A 23,118-nucleotide genomic window follows, 5' to 3' on the forward strand; every position below is an offset into this window, starting at 1 on the left:
ACTCCGACTCCTCGGGTGTCCATAGACCCTGGGCATGCTTCCCCTTGCAATGTGCGCCCCAGCCCTTCAGGCTGGCATCTGTCACTACTAGACATCAATCGGGGAGCGCCAGTGGCATTCCTCGCCGCAGCATGCTGTCTGAGAGCCACCACTCCATGCTGAGTCGGGCCGCAGGGAGCCAAGAAAGTCTGCATTGATAATCCTGAGAAACTGGAGACCATCTTTGAAGTAGGGAATACTGTAGAGGTCTCAGGTGCGCTCTCGCCCAGGGCACCACTTCCAATGTGGCTGTCATCGATCCCAGCAGCTGGACAATATCCCAAGCTCGCGGGCGGGGCATCCTCAGGAGCAGACGGACCTGATTCTGAAGCTTACACCGCCTTAGCTCGGGTAGGTATACATAGGCCAAGTCTGTGTCGAACCTGGCCCCCAAATATTCTAGAGATTGCGAGGGGGTCAGGTGACTTTTGGCCATATTGATGACCCAGCCTAGAGATTGAAGTACTGAGACCACTCTGGCTATAGCTTGATAGCTCTCTGTTACAGAGTCTGCTCTGATGAGCCAGTCGTTTAGGTACGGGTGAACCCTGATACCTTCTCGCCTGAGCAAAGCAGCTACTACCACCATTACCTTTGAAAAGGTTCGGGGAGCTGTGGCGAGGCCAAAAGGCAAGGCCCGGAACTGGAAATGTTTTCCCAACACCGCAAACCTCAGAAACTTCTGGTGCGGGGGCCAAATTGGTATGTGCAAGTAAGCTTCTTTCAGGTCTAGAGACGTGAGAAACTCTCCTGGCTGTACCGCAGCAATGACGGAGCGCAGGATTCCCATGTGGAAATGTCGCACTCTAATTCTTTTAAGTCCAGAATAGGGCGAAAAGACCCACCTTTTCGCGGCACCACAAAGTAGATCGAGTATCGGCCGTAGCCGTGTTCGGCGGGAGGTACCGGAGACACGGTCCCTAACTGAATCAGACCTTGCAAAGTCTCCTCTACCGCCGCCCGTTTCGCGGCAGAACCGCATCGGGACTCCACAAACACGTCTCTTACTGGGGCATTGAATTCTATTCTGTAGCCATCTCTGATCAGGTCCAGAACCCACTGATCTGAGGAAATATTGGCCCACTTCTCGGCAAAGAGGGAAAGACATCCTCCGATGACAGGAAGCGAGGAGGGGGCCGGCGCACCATCGAGAGGGTCGTCCCTGAACTCCAGGCCTAGAGCCAGTGGCTGCGGAACGCTTGTCTGAGCGAAAGGAGTTCCTCTGCTGAAAAACGGGCATGAGAAGTGAACCCAGCAGAACACCCCGGGCGGTACCTTCTAGCTTCACGGAAGCGAGGTCTATAAGAGGAGTGGACCGCCTGGCCCTTGGAAGAAGGCCTCGGCCTATCTTTGGGCAAGCACTGGGGTTTAGGATCTCCCAGGCCCTTAACAATTTTTTTTTCCCCAACTCCTCACCAAATAGGAGAAGGCCTCGAAAGGGCAACTTCATCAACCTTTGCTTAGAGGCCATGTCCGCTGCCCAATGTCGTAGCCAAATAAGACGGCGAGCCGCCACTGCTACTGCCATTTGTTTAGCCGAAGCTCTGACAATATCATAAAGGGCATCAGCCAAAAAGGACAAGGCCGACTCCAGCCGCGGAGCCACATCCGAGAAGGGCTCCGCTCCATCTCCGGGCTGTTCCACTGCTTGTTGCAACCACGTCAGGCAGGCTCTAGCAGCATAACAACTGCATGCAGACGCCCGAACAGTAAGACCTGCAATTTCAAAGGACCGTTTAAGTGCTGCTTCCAGCCTACAGTCTTGTATATCCTTCAGGGCAACTCCTCCTTCCACAGGGAGGGTAGTTCTCTTTGTCACCGCAATCATCTACTTTAGGCATTGCAAAGCGAGCCAAATGCTCCTCACGCCGAGGGTATAATTGCCCCATAGCCCTGGAAACTTTCAAAGGTCTCTCGGGGTCAGCCCACTGAACGGAAATAAGCTCTTGGATGGAGTCATGCAAAGGAAAGGCTCGAGCAGGCTTTTTGGTACTAGCGATCCTAGGATTCACAGAGGAGGCCGTGCCACTGTCAGGCTCTTCAATAGAAAGGACCTGTAGGGCATCTGAAATAAGCACTAGCAGCTCATCACGGTGGAAAATCCTCACCGCGGAGGGATCATCCAGATCCTGTGGTAATTCTGCACCTGACTCTGGCTCCTCAGACCACGAAGGCCTGCCAGAACTCTACGAATCCTCACAGCCCGACCAAGGGGGGGGGGGGGGGGGGGGGGGGGGGGAAGGAGGTGCACCACAATCTGAAGGGGAATTAGCCCTTCTACGCTTTTCTTTATGCCAATTATCAGGGAAAATAGCCTCAGCGGGCAGTCCCAGGCCAGAATCCACCGGGGGGGGGGGGGGGGGGGAGACAATAGAAAGGGCCTCAGACGACCCTTGAGGGAGAGCTCGTTTCAGCATTTATGCTTTATGCAATAATAACACAAAATCAGGGGAGAAAAACTCGTCCTGGGCACCCAGATCCCGTCCGGGGCTAGCCGCTCCCTGAACAGCCTCAATTCGAGGTCCCCCCCCCCCCCCCCCCCCCGGGTTCAGGGCTCCCCGTCTCTACAGAGGCTGCGCCATGCGGAGAATTCAAAATGGCGTCCGCTGCCAGCTCTGAGCGGGAAGAATCATCGCTCGCCATGCTCGGGCCGGCTCTTACACCTGTACAGCATGATTTACAGAGCCCCGCTGCTGATTTGCGCTTGCCATAGCGGGATTACCACTGGCGGCTGCACTGGGAGGGCAGTAGTCCCGGAAGAGTGAGCAGTAAGCCTGATTTGGGCTTACTGCCTGTAAAAGGGCCCCTTAGTTTTTCTGTAACTGGAGAATTCAATTCTTGCTTCTTTTGCCTGGAATTAATTTTTTTTTTATGAGCCACTGTTCTCTTTTCTTGTGACTAGACGTTAATTCTGCTTTGTTTGTAGAAATCATTTTCTTAAAGACTAAACTTGTTACATCAATAGTCTATAAACACAGACGTCTACCTTACATTATAGAATAGTCTCCTAACAGGTGTACTGTCATAGAATTGCCATCCAAATATCTAAAACAAACCACTAAACCCTCTCTAATTGTTTACTTTCCAAAAATGCAATGAAGCTATTAAATATTAAATTTAAAACAAATCGGAGAAAATATTTCTTCACTCAACGTGTAATTAAACTCTGGAATTCGATGCTAGGGAATGTGGTAAAAGCAGTTAGCTTATCAGGGTTTAAAAAGGTTTTGATAACTTCCTAAAAGTCTACAAGCCATTATTAAGATGGACTTGGAGAGAATCCACTGCTTATTTCTAGGATAAGCAGCATAAAATCTATTTTATTGTTTTGGGATCTTGCCAGGTACTTGTAACCTGGATTGGTCACTGTTAGAAACAGGACACTGGGCTAGATTAACCTTTGGTCTGTCCCAGTATGGCAACACTTATGTTCTTAATTCGACTCCTGAAGGATCTCCCTTCCACTTTTGCAAGGAGATTCCAGCACACTCCTTACCTCCTGACAGTACAATTCAGACAGGAGGCTTGCTGCTTCAAACTTCACATCTTCAAACTGGGAAATCTAGGAACATCTGGTTAAGGAAATCAGAACTCTGCCAGTGACTGCTCAGCAATTTCTACACAGCCACACAGTCTTGTGAAGTGCAACTAGAAGACAATTTAAAGAGACACAACTGTCATACTTATGATTCAAGCATTTTATTTTCTCTCAGATAATTACTAGCAATGAAACTAAAGACAATGAATTGGACAATTTCAGGTGAAACAGAAAAGGATACTTGTTGTGATATCAACCACTGTAAAAGAACAAAAGGTAGGTTATCAGGCACAAAAAAACAAAAAGGATTACAGGACAAATTATGTAGCAAATTCCTCAGACTGTCCAAAATTATCCTAGACCACTTCTCTTACACACAAGAGCAGAAGCTACTGCATCTCTGTATAAATCTAGCATAGTACGAAAGACAAAGTCTTCTACTGTCCTTTCAGGAGATCAGTTCACTGACTGAACTCCAAGCTTCGGAGCTGCTGGGCATTTCCTCTTTGCTCTCAGTCCCATACAAACATACTTTTGTGAATGCACTAGGAAAGGTAGTGTCAAACTGCAAAGTGCTCAGCAGCCCTGAAGTCAAAGTTGCCCTGCTGACATACATATGGTATGTTTAAGGAATGTGTGCCTTTCTTCTTTCTGTCTCAATGCTAGGGCCAGGCAGTAAACATTCTCTCTGAGGCTCAGGCACACACAGCAGGATTAACAAGTTCTTAGATTAGTGTACATGTACTCCAAGTTTACATGGTGGCTATGAAAACGGAGAACTGCTTTGCATTTTTTCTTATCTTATTCTTCATTGGGGAAGATTTATAAAATCACTGTGCATGAGTCTTCCTAATAACTACTGTGTTTGGTGTCCTAGCCACAGCAAATTTTCAGAATATCTTGAAAACATGAAGACTCTGGAGAGGTTTCCCCCTTCTCCCCATATATGCCCAGATGGTGGACATGCTGATCCAAAGAACAGGCTCATATAGTTCCAGATGGAACACCTCATTTGTCAATTTTAGAAGGGCTGGAATTAGAAAAGGAGTTTTTAATACATGGCTCCCTCAAAGTGTTCCACAGGATAGAGAAGAAACATACATGTCTAGCCAATTTTGGGTGGAATGGAATTAAATTTAAGTTAGCACGCTTACTCTACCACAGTGGTGATGACCTACCTCATGCAATCTCTTCCATCCCAAAGGAAAATATTAAAGAAAGGAAAGAGGGGCCAAGTAACTTGTTCAGAGACACATGGGTAAATGTCAGGACAGGAGAGAAGCCAAGCTCTACAGATTTCACAGCTCGGTGGCACCACTAAATCAGACTGATTTATACTTAAGAAGCTAGCTGGTGGAAATGAGTTTAATTTGGTTGGGACACTATTAGGCATATTTTCAAAGCACTTAGCCTCCCAAAGTTCCATAGAAACCTATAGAACTTAGCCTCCCAAAGTGCTTTGAAAATATGCCTCTATGGTACATTACTGTTCTAGATTCCACCTCTGGTTTAAATTGTATGGTAAACTTGTACTAATCAAAGACCTCTCCAAATTATGACAATGAAGGGACAACATTTACTGTCTGCTCTTCAAACCCAAGACACCCAGATTTCATGACAGATCAAAAAGCATACCTCTATGGAAACATGCCACTAAAAAAAACCCTCCATTTTTGCTGCTCTTCCATAAAATAAGGCCACAGGTAAGTCACCTTTTGAAAAATCACACACTTAAGAGGCCGACAGCTTCCTTCTTGAGAAAGACATATCCATTTCCCTGGGGTGACAGACACAGCATCAGCATGATCCCAGTTGAGTTTTAAGATTCATAGGTCATACTTTGATATACCGCCCATCAATTAGTAATATCTGAGCAGTTTACAAAAGTAAAAAGGGACCAATACAAGGAACATAAAAAGCGCACAAACAAAAAGTTCTAAATATACATAGATACAACATATATGCATTAAAACCATAATTACCCTTTAAAACAAACAAAACATGGGTAGGGATACTGTGGCAAAACGGGGAATTTTCCTGCTTGTAAATTGTATAGTTATCTTTTATGATGTGCATTCCCCTTGCTTGTCCAGCAGATGGTGTCTGTCCTTTGTTTGTAAAGTTGTTACAGAAGTGACAGTTTCTTCTTCCCACCTAAGCTGAGAAGAAATCTGCACTGCTGTTGGTCAGAAACCCCTTAAGTGTTTATGCTCTGGGCTCTGACTTTATCTGCTGGAAATCCTTAGTCTTAAAGCAGTATGTGGAAGGTACAGACTATTGTATTGAGACCCTGTTCAAAGACTGTGAGCAATTAATTTTCCTGAACTCCCCAGGTACTACTCAGGTCGTGAATAAGTGTTTAGTTTAATATCAATTCCTGTTTACCTGTTATTGTCTGCTAATTACACGATGTGGAGTAGTAGCCTAGTGGTTAGTGCAGTGGACTTTGATCCTGGGGAACTGGGTTCCATTCCCACTGCAGCTCCTTGTGACTCTGGGCAAGTCACTTAACCCTCCATTGTCCCAGGTACAAATAAGTACCTGTAATGTACTAGGTAAACAGCTTTGAATGTAGTTGCAAAAACCACAGAAAGGCAGTATATCAAGTCCCATTCACTGTTCTAACTATGTAGTTGGGAGTTTGCTGCAACAGAAAATATTTTTTTTTTCCAGCAGGGAGTAAGGCGCTCCTGGCAGTGTGGGCACACCGCTGCGTACTAACTGATCACCACTGGGTTAGCACAAGAGCCCTTACCGCCTTCTAAATAGGTGGTGGTAAGGGCTGAGAAATTAAAATTAGTGCATGGCCATTTACAATTTTTTTTAAATGCCTTTTTTCTGACACAGTAAAAAAGTGGCTAGGTGCGCGGCATTTCCACGTGCCAACACTACAGCGGCTTGGTCTATAGATACAAAATAGGAGAAAATGCTTAATATTGTTGGTCTTAAAACTATATTTCCAAGTTAGTCAGTCTGGCTTATGTTCAGTAAAAAAAAAAAAAAAGTCTAACAGATTCAACTTTGGACCATATTTCCAAAATATATTCTATAGCTTTTGAACTGGTTGATACTACTACTAATCATTTATATAGCACTACAAGGCATATGCAGCGCTGTACACCATACACAAAGACAGTCCCTGCTCAAAGAGCTTACAATCTAGATAAGACAGTACACAGACAGAACAATTAAGGGTAAGGGAGTAGAGAGGTGAGGATAAAGGACAGGGCAAGTAAGTTAGTCAAAAGCAGTGGGTTTTGATTTGAAAACGGCCAAAGACAGGGCCAGACACACAGGCTTGGGAAGTCCATTCCAGGCGTGAGGTGCAGCGAGACAAAAGGAAAGGAGTCTTTAATTAGCAGTAGAGGAGAAAGGGACGGATAAGAGATTTATCTACAGAATGGAGTACTCGAGGAGGGACGCAGGGGGAGATAAGAGTGGAGAGGTACTGGGGAGCGGCAGAGTGAATGCACTTATAGGTCAACAGGACAAGTTTGAACTGAATACGGAAACGGATAGGGAGCCAGTGAAGTGACTCAAGGAGAGGGCTAATGTGGGCATAGCAACTTTGGCGGAAAATGAGTCACGCAGCAGAGTTTTGGACTGATTGAAGAGAGAGATGGCTAAGAAGGAGGCCGGTGAGAAGTGGGTTACAATAATCAAGACGAGAGGTGATCAGTGTGTGGATAAGGATTCTGGTAGAGTGCTCAGAGATGAAGGGACGGATTTTACTGATGTTATAGAGAAAGAAACGACAGGTTTTGGCAATCTGTTGAATGTGAGCAGAGAAGGAGAGAGAGGAGTCAAAGATGACCCCAAGGTTACGAGCTGATGAGACAGGGAGAATGAGCATGACATCCACCGAAATAGAGAAAGGGGGGAGAGGAGAGGTAGGTTTTGTGGGTGTCAGGTTCTCAGGTTCAGAGCCCGCGGGGACGGGCTCTGGAGCAAACGTGAGCCCTTGAGCTGCTGACGAGGAGCGACAGCAGCAGGCAAAACCCACCAACCAACACTGGGCTAGCACCCTGGCACAGGCAAGGACTGCAAGCACCACCCAGCGAGCTGGAACACCTGGACTGGAACCCCCTGGACTGGAGGACACCGGACTGGTCCGCACTGGACTAGTACACACTGGAGTGGAGCCCACTGGACTGGAACACACGGGACCGGAACCCGCTGGACAGGAACACACTGGACCTAGGCTTCACCTACGCTTTGCCACCGTTCCCCGAGGGTTGAGCCCTCAGGTTCGGGACGGTGGCTAAGCGTAGGTGAAGCCTAGATCCAGTGTGTTCCAGTCCAGTGGGCTCCGGTCCCGTGTGTTCCAGTCCAGTGGGCTCCACTCCAGTGTGTTCTAGTCCAGTGTGGACCAGTCCGGTGTCCTCCAGTCCAGGTGTTCCGGCTCGCTGGGCGGTGCCTGCAGTCCTTGCCTGTGCCGGGGTGCTAGCCCAGTGTTGGTTGGTGGGTTTTGACTGCTGCTTTCGCTCCTCATCAGCAGCCCAAGGGCTCAGGTTTGCTCCAGAGCCCGTCCCTGCAGGCTCTGAACTTGAGAACCTGACAGATTGCAAAGGCCATGAGTCCGGCGAGATCATCCGTCCAATGGGGCTTGCTGCCCATGACCTTGTTCCTTAGGGACAATCCGGATGTAGTTCTTAATTTGTGGTCGGATCCCTATATCAACCCAATTTTTTCTGTGAATCGTGTTTTGACCATTCGCGATTACCGGAAGAAACTTTTGTCTGACCCAACCCTGAGAGCTACTTTGGAAGCAGCAGCCGAGAGAAAGCATCTCCAGGGCCGTAGGGTCCGCCACAGCCCAGTTTCGGATATCGATCCTTCGACTAAGCTTTATGAATACCGCTCCAGACTTCTCGAGGAGCCAGCCCTGCGGGATACTCCAGAAGCGGAGGCTGAAAGAATACGCTGTGGAAGGCCCACGCCAAGGGCTCACAACCCAGTGCTTCCAGGGAAGAAGCCTGACAGGGGGAAAGATGAGAAGCTCGGTTTTGGCCATGTTAAGTTTGAGATGTCATTGAGACATCCAGACAGCAATATCAGATAGGCAGGCTGAGAAATTGGTCTGGATGTTGGTTGAGATTTCATGGGTAGAGAGGTAGATTTGGGGGGAGTCAGCATAGAGATGGTATTGAAAGCCATGGGATGATATCAGAGAGCCAAGGGAAGAAGTATAGATGGAGAACAGGAGAGGACCGAGAATAGAACCCTGAGGTACACCGATTGGTAGAGGGATAGAAGTGGAAGAGGATCCACCAGAGAGTACACTAAAGGTGCGAAGCGAGAGGTAGGAGGAGAACCAGGAAAGAACAGAGCCCTGGAATCCAAATGAAGACAGCGTATCAAGGAGTAGGCTGTGATCAACAGTGTCAAAAGCGGCAGATAGATCGAGAAGGATAAGGATAGAATAGAGACCTTTGGATTTGGCCAGGAACAGGTCGTTGGAAACTTTTGTAAGTGCAGTTTCAGTTGAATGAAGAGGGCGAAAGCCAGATTGGAGTGGGTCAAGAACAGCATGAGATGAGAGAAAGTCAAGGCAGCGGCAGTGAACGGCGCAGCGCGTTCAAGTAACTTGGAAAGGAAGGGGAGGAGGGAGATGGGTCGATAGTTGGAAGGACAGGTAGGGTCAAGTGAAGGCTTCTTCAGGAGCGGTTTGACCACAGCATGTTTGAAGGCATCAGGAACAGTCGCAGTGGAAAGAGAGAGATTGAGGATATGACAGATAATAGGGGTAAGAGTAGGAGAGATGGTGTTAAGAAGGTGGGTAGGAATGGGATCAGAGTAACAGGTAGTTTGTTTTGAGGAGAGAAGATGTGATGTTTCTTCATCAGTGACCTCAGGAAAGGAGGAAAAGGACGGAGGGGTTGAGGAAATAGGGGAACAGACAAGGGGAGGGAGAGGTGGGGGTAGTTTGGTAAAGAATTTGAGGTTTATCTTCTGAACCTTGCCGTGGAAGAACTCAGTTAGGGTCTGGGGAGATAGTGAGGGGGGAGTTGGGGGGTGAAGGCACCTTGAGGAGAGAGTTTAGTGTGGCAAAGAGAAGTCGAGGGTTTGAGCCGAGAGAATTAGTCAGTTGGATGTAGTAGTCCTGTTTGGCAAGCAAGAGAGCAGATTGGAAGGAGGTCAACATGAACTTGAAGTGTGTGAAGTCAGCAAGGGCACGAGATTTCAGCCAGAGGTGTTCGGTGGAACGGGTACAAGAACGTAGGTAGCGGATTTTAGGGGTTAGCCAGGGCTGGGGTATGGTACGTCTAATAGGACGGGGCATGAGAGGTGCAAGTGTGTCTAAGGCAGAGGATAGAATAGTATTGTAGGAAGAGACAGCATCATTGACAGATTTGGATGGTGTAGTGGTAGAGAAGAGGTTCGAGACACTGGAGGATAGGGTAGTAGGGGTCAATGGCCTGGAGATTCCTAGATAAATTGGTTAAGATTGGACAGGATTGGGCGGGAGGAAGTTTAAGTGTGAAGGTTATTAGATGATGGTCAGAAAGGGGGAGATTTGAGGTAGAGGAATTGGAGGGAGAGCAGTTATAGGAGAAGATAAGATCAAGACAGTGACTATTTTGGTGGGTAGGGGAGGTGGAGCATAGTTGAAGATCGAAGGAGGATGTTAAGGTGAGGAACTGAGAGACGTAAGAGTTTAGGAATTTAGGAAATTTCCCACTACTTCAGAGTGAAGATGTCATATCATTAATTAAATCATAGAGAATAGCAAGTTCGTTTGATTTTACTTATTGTTCATTCAAAATTATGTTTTTTAATTTTAAAAGTCTATTGTTTTAGAAGGAAAAGACCTCAGATGCTCGGCCTGTTGTCTCTATTTTTACAACAAAAAAAGCAGAGCAAATGTCCTCACAGGTCTAAGAAACCTCCTCTTATTTTCAAAAGATTTTTTGTGCTTTTAGTTAATTCTTTACTAGTGTTTCACATTTGTTATTTGTGCTTGTTATTGAATAAAATCTACAGTTTCAGATTAGTTTACATACAGTTTACCATGCAATATTCCAAGGAACACACTGCATTTTTAGATGTAAAGGTAAAACAAGACATCCAAAAATTCATCACAGAAGTCTTTATCAAGGAGACCGATCGTAAATCGTTTTTGCATTATCAAAGCAATCATCCAATAGCTAAAAAAGCAAAGTTTAAGATTTTCATAACATTTAAGATATCGGAAAATATTCACCGAAAATGATAGTTTCAAAAATCTTACAAACTGCTAGGAAGAGGTTACCCCAAAATAACTCTCTTACCCATTTGAAATTTTATTAATTTATAATGACACAGGGATATGAAATGCAAAATACAAGGAATAATCAAATAGTCATATCAAAGAATATCAATATATAACAGAGAAAGGTAGGAAGGTAAAGGAGGGGAGGTTAAGGGAAATTAAGTTATAAATATATTCAAAACAGAACCTGCAATTTACACTCAAATACTATGGAGAACTCTTGTTTAAAGAAAGATAAGTTTTTAAAGGCAACCCCAAAAAAACTCTCAAACAAGCTTATACAAGAGCAAATTACAATCAGAGACTTATTGTACCCTAATCAATCAACATGTGAAAGATTCCGCGGACTTACAAACGTGTGATAAAATATACATAAGCTGCTCCCTTAGCTACTAAAATCATCAAGAAGCACTGGAGAATAATCCAAACTCATTCTGTGTTTAACGATCATCATTTAAGAATAGCTTACTCTCACAAAACAAATATTAGAGAAATGTTGCAAACAAATGAGTCAACAACTTTAGCCGTTGCCATTAATGGTCATACTAGCTGTGGATCCTGTATATTTTGCCCTCATATGTTGCATTCTAAAGATTTTGTCAATCCAACAATAAACATTACATTCTCAAGTGAAATATGGACTGCAGCAGTATGTATGTAATTTATGTTTTGATTTGCCCTTGTCAAAAGATTTATGTGGGGAAAAAACACTAGGGCTTTAAAACAGAGATTAAATGAACATAAACAATGTATCCCATCAAAAATTGGAAGCACTGGTAGTTGCTCATCACATAGCACAACAACATAAGTTCGATGATTATAAATGCATTGTTATAGATCAAGTAGTGGAAACAATTAGAGGAGGAGACAGGGGGCTCCAAATTAATCCAGAAAGAACAGAAGTGGATCTATAGGCTGCATTCTCTTATTCCGAAAGGATTAAACAGCAAAAGAGAATGGAAAGCGTTTCTGTAAAATACATACATTTTTGTTAAACTCGATTGTATATTTTTGCAAACACAATCGTGCATTTCTTAGTAAGTACTGCCAGATTAAGCTAGTTTGGCAGTTTTTCAACTGTTTGAAATAGGACCCACTTTTTGCTCCTTTAAGATTAATATCGATAGCCGCCAGTGATTGGGTAATAGGTAACAGCGTCCTTTTAAAAATGGTGGACGCCATTTTCAAAATTGTCAATACCAAAGAGATGTACTTGCAGGCACTCTTGTCAGGTAACACTGACAAATTAAAACTAAAATTGAAATTAAAATTAAGATCAAGATTGAATTGAAGCACAAAGCCATGTAGCTCTGGATTTTACTTATAAGTTCTTTTTGTGATTAGGCCTTCAAGAAAGTGATGCTGACAATTTGGCTCCCGAAGAAGCATATTGTGAAACGGAGGCGCTCTGTTGAGCAAACTGAAAAAGAGAATTTTTTTGAAACAGATAAGTGCCTTTCAAGTCCTAAGATTTCAATCTGAAACTGTAGAGTTTATTTCAATAACAAGCACAAATAACCAATGTGAAAGACTAGTAAAGAACTAAAAGCACAAAAACATCTTTTGAAAATAAGAGAGGAGGTTTTTTTTTTAGACCTGTCAGGATGTTCGCATGGCTTTTTTTGTTGTACAGAGATAACAGGCCGAGCATCTGAGGTCTTTTCCTTCCTCTAAAACAATAGACTTTAAAATTTAAAAAAAATAATTTTGAATGAACAATAAGTTAAATCAAACGAACTTGCTATTCTCTAAGATTTGAGTATTCTTAGCAGCAAGATAAATGCCATAAGAGTTTTCAATATCATTAATTAAGAAATTTGTTTCATTACACTGCAGATTAGATATTTGTCCATCCTATTTGTTTCAGTCACCTTCTTTTGACTTTGTATGCTGGTTTTTAAATTGCTTGAATCATGCTATGTCCCAAGGCTTTTTCCGAATCCTTAAGTAACATCATTTTGACCCCAGTCCCAAAGATACAAATTCATACTATAGACCTGTTGCTTCCACCCCCTTTTTTTTTTGTTAAAGTGATGGAGAGATTGGTGGCTATTAATTTATCAGAATATCTAGAAAAATATAATATCCTGCATTCATCACAGTCTGGATTTCAAAAACAACAGAGTACTGAGACAATAGTTGGTACATTGATGTCTGTTGCACACTCTATATTGAATACAGGTTGGTTGGCAAGCAATAATAATTCTCACAAATAAACAATCTGCAACGAGTGTGTAGTTATAACAAAGAAAACTATCAAACACATCACTCCAATATAGTGTCACACTGGGGATTCAGATCTGAAGGATAAAATGTATTAAATTTTAAAAAAATAGCCTCAGTGTAACAGGGAGCCTGACTTTTATGCTCCACTGTAAATATTACCACCACAGGCTTCCACCACCTTCAGAGTTTTTCTCTGTGTTTTTTTTCGGAAGGTGGTGGAAGACTGTGATGGTAATATTTACAGTGGAGCATAAAAGTCAGGCTCCCTGTTACATTGAGGCTATTTTTAAAAATGTAATACATTTTATCCTTCAGATCTGAATCCCCAGTGTGACACTATATTGGAGTGATGTGTTTGATAGTTTCCAAGCAATAATAATGCAATATGACTATCATTCGCTTTTGACCTGGTTGAACACACCATCTTACTACATAATATCAGTAAGACAAATATAACTGGTAGAGAAATCTCCTTGATGGAAGAAGATATATGGTCATAATGTCTGATGTGTTCTCGGCTCCTGGGTAAGTACCATGTGAGGTCCCCGTAAGGATCATGTTATTAGTTACATAACCTGATGTAATTTCTGAGACTGAACTCAAATTGTGTAGACATATGTATAAAGCGGAAAACTGGATAAAGTTACATCATCTGAACCTTTTCCTATCAAAAAGTCTTTAAACTATTAGGTGTCACATTAGATCTTTCATTATGCCTTGATATACACGTGAATGGTTTGATAGACATTTTTTGTGATGGCGAGAATGCAGCAGAGAATGAGACATTTATTTCTGTTTGAACACTTGATTACTGGTCCAAGCACTACTAACACATCCGGACTATTGTAATACTATTTACAATGGTTTTCAAGCTTCGAGATGACAAAATTACAAACACTGCAAAATACAGCGGAATGTCTACTGTACTGGGCAAAAGAAATATGATAGGATTTCTCCTTTATTTTGGGGGCCCTTTTACCAAACGGCGCTAAAAGGTGGCCTGCAGTGGCATCGGCACGTGGGATCATGTGCACCGAGGCCACCTTTTACCACCACCTGTGAAGGTGGCTTTTTCCACAGGAGGCCGTAAACAGCCATGCGATAATTAAAAGATTGTTGTGTGGCCATTTACTGTCGGAGCCATTCTACCTCCTATTTAGGAGGTTGGGGGGGGGGGGGGGGCTCCAGCACTAACCTGGCGGTAATCGTTGCCCAATTACCACCAGGCACAACCTCCCCGTTGCTAGAAACTGAAAGTGGATTTTCTAGTACCAGAAATGGCGCACAGGAAAGCTGAAACTACTGCCAGGCTCCTAGGCAAGCCTGGTGGTAGGGCCGAATTACAGTGCTCCAAGTCAGAACAACCCCTACCACCCTTAGACAAAAGGGCCCCTTTATGATTTACATTGACTTCCTATGCCAGAACATGGTATTTTAAAATGATGTATTATATTAAACTTCTGCATACTAAGGGACCACTATATATGATTAAATTACCCCACCATTGTTAGGTTTCAGTCTCTCAAAAGTTTCAAAAAATTTCCCAGGCCCTAAAGGGGTCAGGTATAAAAAGTTATTTGAACAATCCGTTCCATTTCAAATAGCCAAAATATGTAATTCTTTACCACTTAGTTTAAGAAGTTATAGGAACGTCTTTTCGGTGACAATTAAAAATGCTTTTATTTCATAAAGCTTTTAGAAGTTGTGGATGATTTTTATTTCTTTCTGGTTTATTTTATTATAGTGATACTCCATAATTCCTAGTTGTTTAATCCTAAATGAATTGCAATGTATCTGACGGAGTACAATTATTATGTTGTAATGTATTGTATTCACTTTTACAAATTACTCAGTTGTATCTGTGAAAGAGGGGCTCAAAACCAATATCTAAGCTAGGTAACTTTTCATACTAGATTCTAAGGTGAGCTACAGAATCATAACTGTCTGCTCAGTAGAAGAACTATCATGTGAACTCTATTTCACCGTTATGAAATAGTAACTTAGTAACAAAATAATGGCAACAAGGTTCATACCAGCTTGGAAAATATAGGTAATAAAAATGGGAAATTATGACATTTTGCAAAAAAAAAAAAAAAAAAGGTACTATCTGCTCTTCTTGCACAATTTATTACACATAAGTACAGTTACTGGATGCTAGCAAAGCTGTAGATTATCACCACAGAGGCTAGCAAAATGTGCCGAGACAGTGTCTTTTACAATTATTGACATTTGTTTACCGCCCTAAAAGTGGGTACAATTTAAATCAGAGCCCTTGTTCATCCTGTGAGGCCAATTTTTGATGAGGTGCTATAGAGTATGGTGCTTCAGTCTGCTCATAATCTGTAACACTTCATAAAAAGGGAACAGAGAGGGCAAGCTTTCAATTTTGGATCCTTTGGGGCTCATTTTCAAAGCACTTACAAAGTTACATAGAGGCATATTTTCAAAGCACTTAGACTTACAAAGTTCCATAGGTTGAAAGTGAGCCTTAATGTGTCTTATTTACTGAAAAGGTTTTAAGGGAACTGAATTAGTCTAAGACTCTTTCTCTGTATGTGGGGGGGGGGGGGGGGGGGCATATTTTACAAGAACTAGGATTACTCAGTTGTCACTATCCAATAAAGGCCCTTTTATGTTTAAAGACATGATTTTAGAGTTATTCAGACCATTTCAAAAGTAAAATGAGAAGTTGAAACATCTCTAAAACAGAAATCTCCTATAAACTTTAACACTAAGCAACCACTGGGTGATGTGTGGAACAATCTCCTTGTGAAGGTTGTGGAAATAAGTCTTTATCTCAATTCAAAAAAGCATGGGACAAGTACAGACGATCTCGAAGGGAAAGGAAGGGATTGTAGACTTAGGTGTCGATGCACAAAAGTCCCTGGAAACTACTGCTCGCTATTTCCATCTCAGAAAAAATTACCAAGGTGAAAATAGCAAGCAATCCCCCCCCACCAAAAAAAACTGAATATAAATGAACTACTTGCAAAACAGTGAGCAGCACGGTAGGGAAAATGCCACCCGCTAAGCTGTGCATGTGCAGAACAATCGCTAAGAGTGGCTCCTTTGTGCATGCTCAGAACAGCGTTGCTACACTGGCTTTCATACACACATACAAGCTGCTTGTATGAAAGCCACATGTAGGTTTTTTCCCCAAACTATTTTGATCACTGCCATAGCTCCCCAGATTTGAGAGGCCAAGCAGCAGCAGGCAGGAGGGAACCGCTCTCCTCCCCCGCTGACCGCCAGAGCATACAGGAGACCCAAGCTAAGCCCTACCCAAGCAGGAGCAACCAAACTCCCTCCAGCAATCCAGGCACTAGAGAATGGGATCCTTCTCCGCCTTGTGTAGACAGGAGCACTGGCACCCCCCCCCCCCCCACCCCGCAAGCAGGGGAACCAAACCTCCTCCGTCAGCCTGGGCACTGGAGAACTTGATCCTCACTCTAATCCGTGTGCGTGCACGACAGCTCCTGCTTTATGTCCCTGTTTTGTGCATAGCTTTTTTTTTTTTCCACATACGGCTTTCATATAAGCATGAAGCTGCCCCCCCCCCCCCCCCAGAACAGAGAAGATGGAGCCGCAATGGAGGGCGAAGGGTGAAGTGGACGGAACAACAGAGGACCCAGGAGCGGTTGGAGGTGATGCTGGCCAGCATGGGTGAGCTGCATGAGAAGGTGCTGCTCTGCCCTGGCACCCATGAGCTTCTTGCTGATGCCCAATTGCAGATGGGGGACACCCAGTGCAGCCTGGAGAACATTTGAAGGCTGTCCTGGGAAAGAGGACTGGAGCTCTCCCCAACACTCGCCTCCGCCTCTTCCGTGTTGTGACCATGAAGACGCACCAGTCTCCCTGCAGGTCCTGCACAAACAGTTCACCCTCCAGACACTTGACAGGTACGCTCAACTTCTTCCCCCAACTCTTAAATCTTCCTTCCTCCAAGACATCCAAGCCACTACTGACGGCTTCCCGTTAAAATTCCTCATACAAGGTGTTTCTTTCTATGCATCGCTTGCAAATGGCTGTGTATCCCTTGGAATGCATATTTACATAGCAATTAGCTACACGTAATAAATTTGCATATCACTATTGTAGTCTGCTACCTGTGAACGGAAAAGAGCACGCAGATCCCCTTTGTGCATTTCTCGTTCAATACTGTGATCACAAAACTGGCTGGAATCGGTCAAAAACGCATGTTGCTGGCCTGTTAAGTCTATGCATTGGGCCCACAGAGGCTCATTTTCAAAGCACTTAGACTTACAAAATTACATAGGGGCTCATTTTCAAAGCACTTAGCCTTCCAAAGTTCCATAGGTTTCTATGACTTACAAAGTTACACAGGTTACTATATAAAACTTTTCGACTGAGTGACCAGACGTGGAAGGGCACTGGATTTCAGCAAGGCCTTTGACACGGTTTCGCACAGGCGATGCATAAATAAACTGAGTTCCCTAGAGTACGTGACTGGGTTAAAAAATAGTTGAACAGAAGGAGACAGAGGATAGTGGTAAATGGAGCTTGCTCTGAAGATATGGATGTTATTAGTGAAATACCGCAGAGATCGGTCCTAGGGCCGGCTCTATTTAACATCTTTGTGAGTGATATTGCGGAAGGGCTGTCTGGTAAGGTTTATCTTTTTGCAGATGATACCAAACTCTGCAACAAGGTGGACACCCCCGAGCATGTGGATGACATGAGGAAGGACATAGTGAAAATTGAGGAATGGTCCAATATTTGGCAACTAAGATTTCATGCTAAAAAAATGCAGGGTCATGCACTTGGGTCACAAGAAACCGAGGGAACGGTTCAATATAGATTGAAGTGCTTCTGTGCACAATGGAAGAAAGGAATTTTGGGGTGATTATGTCTGATGACCTTAAAGTGGCCAAACAGGTAGAAAAAGTGACGGTCAAATCCAGAAGGATGGTTAAGGGGGCATAAGGGGAGGGATGACCAGAAGGAAGATACTGCCCTTGTTTAACTCTCTGGTGGAGTCCCATTTAGAGTACTGTGTGCAATTCTGGAGACCGCACCTACGGAAGGATATACACAGGATGGAGTGGTCCAGAGGGCGGTTACAAAATTGGTAAGCGGTCTTGGACATAAAACATATAGGGCCAGGCTCAGGAACCTCAACGTGTATACACTGGAAGAGAGAAGATACGATAGAGACATTTAAATATTTCAGGGGCGTTAATGTACGCTGAAGACAGTAGAGAGGAGATATGATACAGATGTTTAAATACCTCATGGGCGTTAATGTACAGGAAGAGAGCCTTCTTCAAATGAAGGAAAACTCTGGAATGAGAGGGCATTCGATGAAGTTAAGATGAAATAGGCTTAGAAGGAATCTAAAAAGTATTCATTTATGGAATGGGTGGTGGAAGCGTGGAATGGCCTCCCGATGGAGGTCATGGAGAAGAGAACTGTGTCAGAGTTTAAGAAAGAATGGGACAAGCATATGGGATCCCTTATGGAAAAGGAGGAATTTAGGGTTATGAAGGATGGGCAGACTGGATGAGTCATTTGACCTTTATCTTCTGCCATCGTATTTCTATGTTTCTATGTAAGTCTGTGCTTTGAAAATATGCCTCTTAATAATTAGTGTGGATAGACAGACTGGATAGGTCATACTGTATTGTCTGCATCATTTTCCGTGTTTCTATTATGTTGACGTGCATATGTAAAACCAATGAGAAAATACAAAGACCAGGGGAGCATAAACAAATACACAGAAAATGAGTACTTTGCATACCAAGTTGCACATTACTCCTTTTGGAAGACAGCATGAAAACAAAGTGACAGCAGAAAAGGACACTAGGATTACCACAGTACTTTGCTACTCCTCAACCCCCTTCTCACCACCAAGAAACTCCTGTGCCTATCCCACTTTTACTTAAATTCGAAACTGTCCTTAAATTCCCATCCTGTTTTCATGAACAAACTCTTATTTGCCCTAATCTTCAGTAAACCGTTCAACTTCCTTTCCACTGAAAGTGTTTCGTGTGTTATTCACAGCCCCAAAGTACCCACATCTCTGTACCCGTGACCTCCACTACGAAATAAGCGCCGTCACCCCCTCCCGTCCCTCAGAGAGAGCTCTACTGCTGCCCCTCACCGCCTTCTCCAGGTGCGTGCGGGCCAGGTCGCTGTTCTTGGTGTGGTGGTAGAGCACACAGCCGAGCTGCAGGTGCGTGCGGGCCTCCACGCGCTGCGGCGGCTTGTAGGAAAAGACGGCCTGCAGACAGTGCACGCACAACTTGATCTTGGGCGGGCTGGAGGTACGGAAGTGCTCGGCGAAGCCCAGTAGGGCGAGATACCAGGGCTCACAGGCCTCACTCGGCTGAGCCACCACCGTCGCCATCTTGGGCTGACAACAAACACAGCGTCACCTCCTCCCCCCTCCCACAGCGTCGCTCTCGCGAGAGCCTTTCTCTAACGTGCACGGCACCGCCGTGAGATTCTCCAGCACGTACAGGTACACAGAGAACTGCGTGCCGAGTCTGCCGCGGGACTGTGTCAAACACGCGCGCGCCGCGAACCCGCTGTGTGATTCTCGCGAGATTTTCATACGCGCGTGCCCGGCACAACCGTGGAATTCTCATATACACGCAGAGCATTACCGCAGCACTACTCTCGCAAAAAAACATACGCGCGTTGGCTGATGATAAGAGCAAGCAGGTTAGATTAAGAACCTCCTTGGATAAGAGCGCCATCGTGCGATTCTCGCGAGGCTCCGTCTTGTGCGCTCAGCCGTGGGATTCTCGCGAGAATCGTATTCTGTTTCTCCGTCTGTATTGTGCTGTGCTCGGGAACGGGGGAAACGTCGTGTCTGGATCCAGGGTACCGAGGCAGCTTCGTCCCGAGAGTAGTCCGACGACTGCCCACTCGCTCCGTTGCCTGACAGGATTATAGTCCCGTTCTGTCCCGCGCGCCCATAACCCTGCTGACCCGGGTGTGACGCCTGGAGACATCGAACCGGGAGAAGAAGAAGAAAACATGGAAGAAGCAGGTGAGAGGCGCTAAAGAGAGAGTACAGAGCCTAACGGGCCTATCAGATATCGCTCGCCGCTGCTCTCCGCTTCCTGTGTCATAATCGGCCCAAAGACCCCCCCCCCCCCCAACTCCTCTCAGACTGTTTTTTTCCCTCCTCTTTTTCATTAATCCATGCCCCTTTCGTTCTTTTCTCATGTTTTGCACCCTCTCCTTACACTGGGCACCACTCGAACCTGTTTTCCTCTCTCCTCAGACCAGACTAATTGGCGCTTCGGGATCCCCCCGGCTCCCAGGCCAGTCGGCATGATCACCAGCTTCTTGCACCAGGAAGAGATGATTGCCCAGAAGAAACGAGAAATTGAGGCCAAGATTGGGCAGCAGACTCAGCGCCGCCCGCTGACTGGACAACAGCAACAGTCACAGCCATCTCGTACTGCGAAGTAAGGGCCTACTAGAGCCAAGGTGGCCATGTCCATATAGACACAGGTTCATCCTATCTTGGGGTCTCCCACGAGGCAGAGGAGTTTCTGAATCTCTCTGTAAACCTGATTAGGGGGACATGAAAGCCCTGGAGTTTGTTCCTAGCAGTAGTACTGTAGTAGGCTTAATCTGTAGTGTAATACCCATACTACTCTAATTGCCTGCTGCTCATGTTTGATCTATTTTTACTGTACACCGCCTTGATAGATCAGTTTAAAATCTCACATTGAGTACAAACCTTATAGTTATGAGCTTAACAGCTAACACACAAATGGTCATTTTCAAAATTTTTACTATCTCATTTAGTGCAGCAATTGTTTTCTGAATTTCGCCAGCAGGAATTTCTGCATATTTTTATTTATTTTATTTACCTTCTAAAATAAATATTTTGTGTCATCAAGATGTTTAAATTTATAACTCCTGGATTACTGTTTCCAATTTTTTACATCGATTTGTAATCCGCACTGAGCAATACTAGTATTTGCAGAATAGCAGATTTATATAACATATGATTAGTTTTCCCATCCATTTGTTCTGCATGCCAAAAGCGCCACCTTTAATGATTCTGGCGAAGCAAATGCGATGAAGCCCAATCAGTTCCTTGTGGGTTTCCTGTGCAGTAATCCCTAGTGCGGCTTTGTAAGAGGAGCCCATAGTGAATATGAATGGAGAAAGACCTGTGAGCAGTGTTCTTTCTCATTTTTGCTGGTACATGTGGGTATGAAAATATTTTGTGCATAAATTTTCAGCCTCAACGCAATATGTGTGCTATAGCCTATGATCATAATAAAGAAAGAAAACAAAATTCTTGTGCATTCAATTGCTAGGTGTGTGCACTCCCTTTCTGATCCGTGCATGCGTTCGCATACCCACAACATAAAGGGAACACTGCCTACAAGATCCATCCAGTCTGCCAATCATGGCGGCCAGAACCATATCCATGCTCTCTCTGTTTGTAATAGACAAGTTTTACTACTACTTAACATTTCTAAAGCGCTACTAGGGTTACGCAGCGCTATACAATTTAACATAGAAGGACAGTCCCTGCTCAAAGAGCTTACAATCTAATAGACAAATGTACAGTCAGTCAAGTAGGGGCAGTCAAATTGGGGCAGTCTAGATTTCTTGAGAGGTATAAAGGTTAGGTGCCGAAGGCAACATTGAAGAGGTGGGCTTTGAGCAGGGATTTGAAGATGGGTAGGAAGGGGGCTTGGCGTAGGGGCTCAGGAAGTTGATTCCACGCATAGGGTGAGAGGCGAGGCAGAATGGGCAGAGCCTGGAGTTGGCGGTGGTAGAGAAGGGTACTGAGAGGAGGGATTTGTCCTGTGAGCGGAGGTTCTCGGGCGAGAACGTAAGGGGAGATGAGGGTGTTTGTAATAGACAAGTTTTCTTCAGCGTTGCCAACTCCGTAGTTTTCCTGCGGAATTGGGCAACTTTAATAAGTTGCCTGCAGGCACTTTTGGACAGTTGTGGGGTGCGACTTTTTGAGCTGTTTTCTGCTTTCTCCTATTGGTCAGATTTGGTGCTGGAATGAGGCTTGGTGTATCTCAAAACTCATTCTGGCTCCAAATTTGACCAGTATGAGGATGCGGTGGTGCTTGCAAGCAGTAACCATGTGGGTTTGAAGGAGAGCAAGCATGCCACACAGCAGCACAGCTTGTTTCGGCAGTGACCACCACGGGGTACCTCCGTCCGCTCCTCAGATACTTTGGGCTGGGAGGTTTTTTTGCTATCTGGCAAACTGGTTTTCTTTGATTCTGCTCCCTTTTTCAGAACCACCAGCAGTCAGTCTGTAGCCTCTACTGCAAACAAGTTTGTCAATGATGGCAGCTTTCTGCAGCAGTTTCTAAAGCTGCAAAAAGAAAAGATTGAGAGTGGTGAGTATTAAGTGTGTTGTTTTCTTACATATTGTTAAAGCAGTAATGACAAGTAGGAAGGGGATAATGTGATGCTTAATGCCCTTGTTCATGTCTGGCTTACCTGCATACTAAGGGGGTTTGTATGAGTTGCTGTCATTGTGTGGCAGATGAAAATAAATTGGCAAACTGCTTGCAACCTATTTTTTGCCAGGATGTATATGGTTTGCTTCTTTCCAGCACAGAGCAGTGCACAAAGGCCGTCTATTGATTTAATGCTCAGTTTTATTGAAAGCAAGCATAAGTAAAAGTAGATTCTCTACATGCCCAACATGTTTCAGCACCTCGGTGCTTGCTTCAGGGGCAGTTTTCAACAATCATATTTCATATATGGAATTAATTGCCTGCAACAGAAACAGGAACATAAATTATTTTAGAAAATTACCGTTTATAAAAAATTACCCCATCAGAATGAAATCACACAGAGCCATACAACCCTACTGAAAGTAAACAGATGCTATAGACCCCCATGCGTGAAATTAAAGGATGATTACAAAAAATTTAGAAAAAAAAAATACCTTTTTCCCTAAGGTGACCACCTGAAAAGCTTCCATGGTTGCATGTAAGGGGTTTTTAAACTCCAGAAGCTACTACTAGAATGCAAAATAAGACATAACTTTATATATATAGTAGAATCCTTAAATTTCTTAAAATGAAGAAATGTGCTA

General features: G+C 44.3%; 2 protein-coding genes across 2 annotated transcripts in view; one reads left to right on the forward strand and one right to left on the reverse strand.

Annotated features, from left to right (window-relative positions):
* Nucleotides 1-19,521, reverse strand: part of MAU2 (MAU2 sister chromatid cohesion factor) — a 62,665-nt gene extending 43,144 nt beyond the window's left edge. The window contains 3 exon segments of the mRNA XM_030219741.1: nt 3,536-3,601; nt 3,819-3,836; nt 19,177-19,521. Of these exon segments, the coding sequence (XP_030075601.1) occupies nt 3,536-3,601; nt 3,819-3,836; nt 19,177-19,422 (330 nt within the window). The 5' untranslated portion in view covers nt 19,423-19,521.
* A 124-nt stretch (nt 19,522-19,645) lies between these two features.
* SUGP1 (SURP and G-patch domain containing 1) overlaps nt 19,646-23,118 on the forward strand; it is an 88,870-nt gene continuing 85,397 nt past the window's right edge. The window contains 3 exon segments of the mRNA XM_030219740.1: nt 19,646-20,070; nt 20,308-20,494; nt 22,308-22,411. Of these exon segments, the coding sequence (XP_030075600.1) occupies nt 20,058-20,070; nt 20,308-20,494; nt 22,308-22,411 (304 nt within the window). The 5' untranslated portion in view covers nt 19,646-20,057.

Source organism: Microcaecilia unicolor, chromosome 11, assembly GCF_901765095.1.
Source record: "Microcaecilia unicolor chromosome 11, aMicUni1.1, whole genome shotgun sequence".
Lineage (NCBI taxonomy): Eukaryota > Metazoa > Chordata > Amphibia > Gymnophiona > Siphonopidae > Microcaecilia > Microcaecilia unicolor.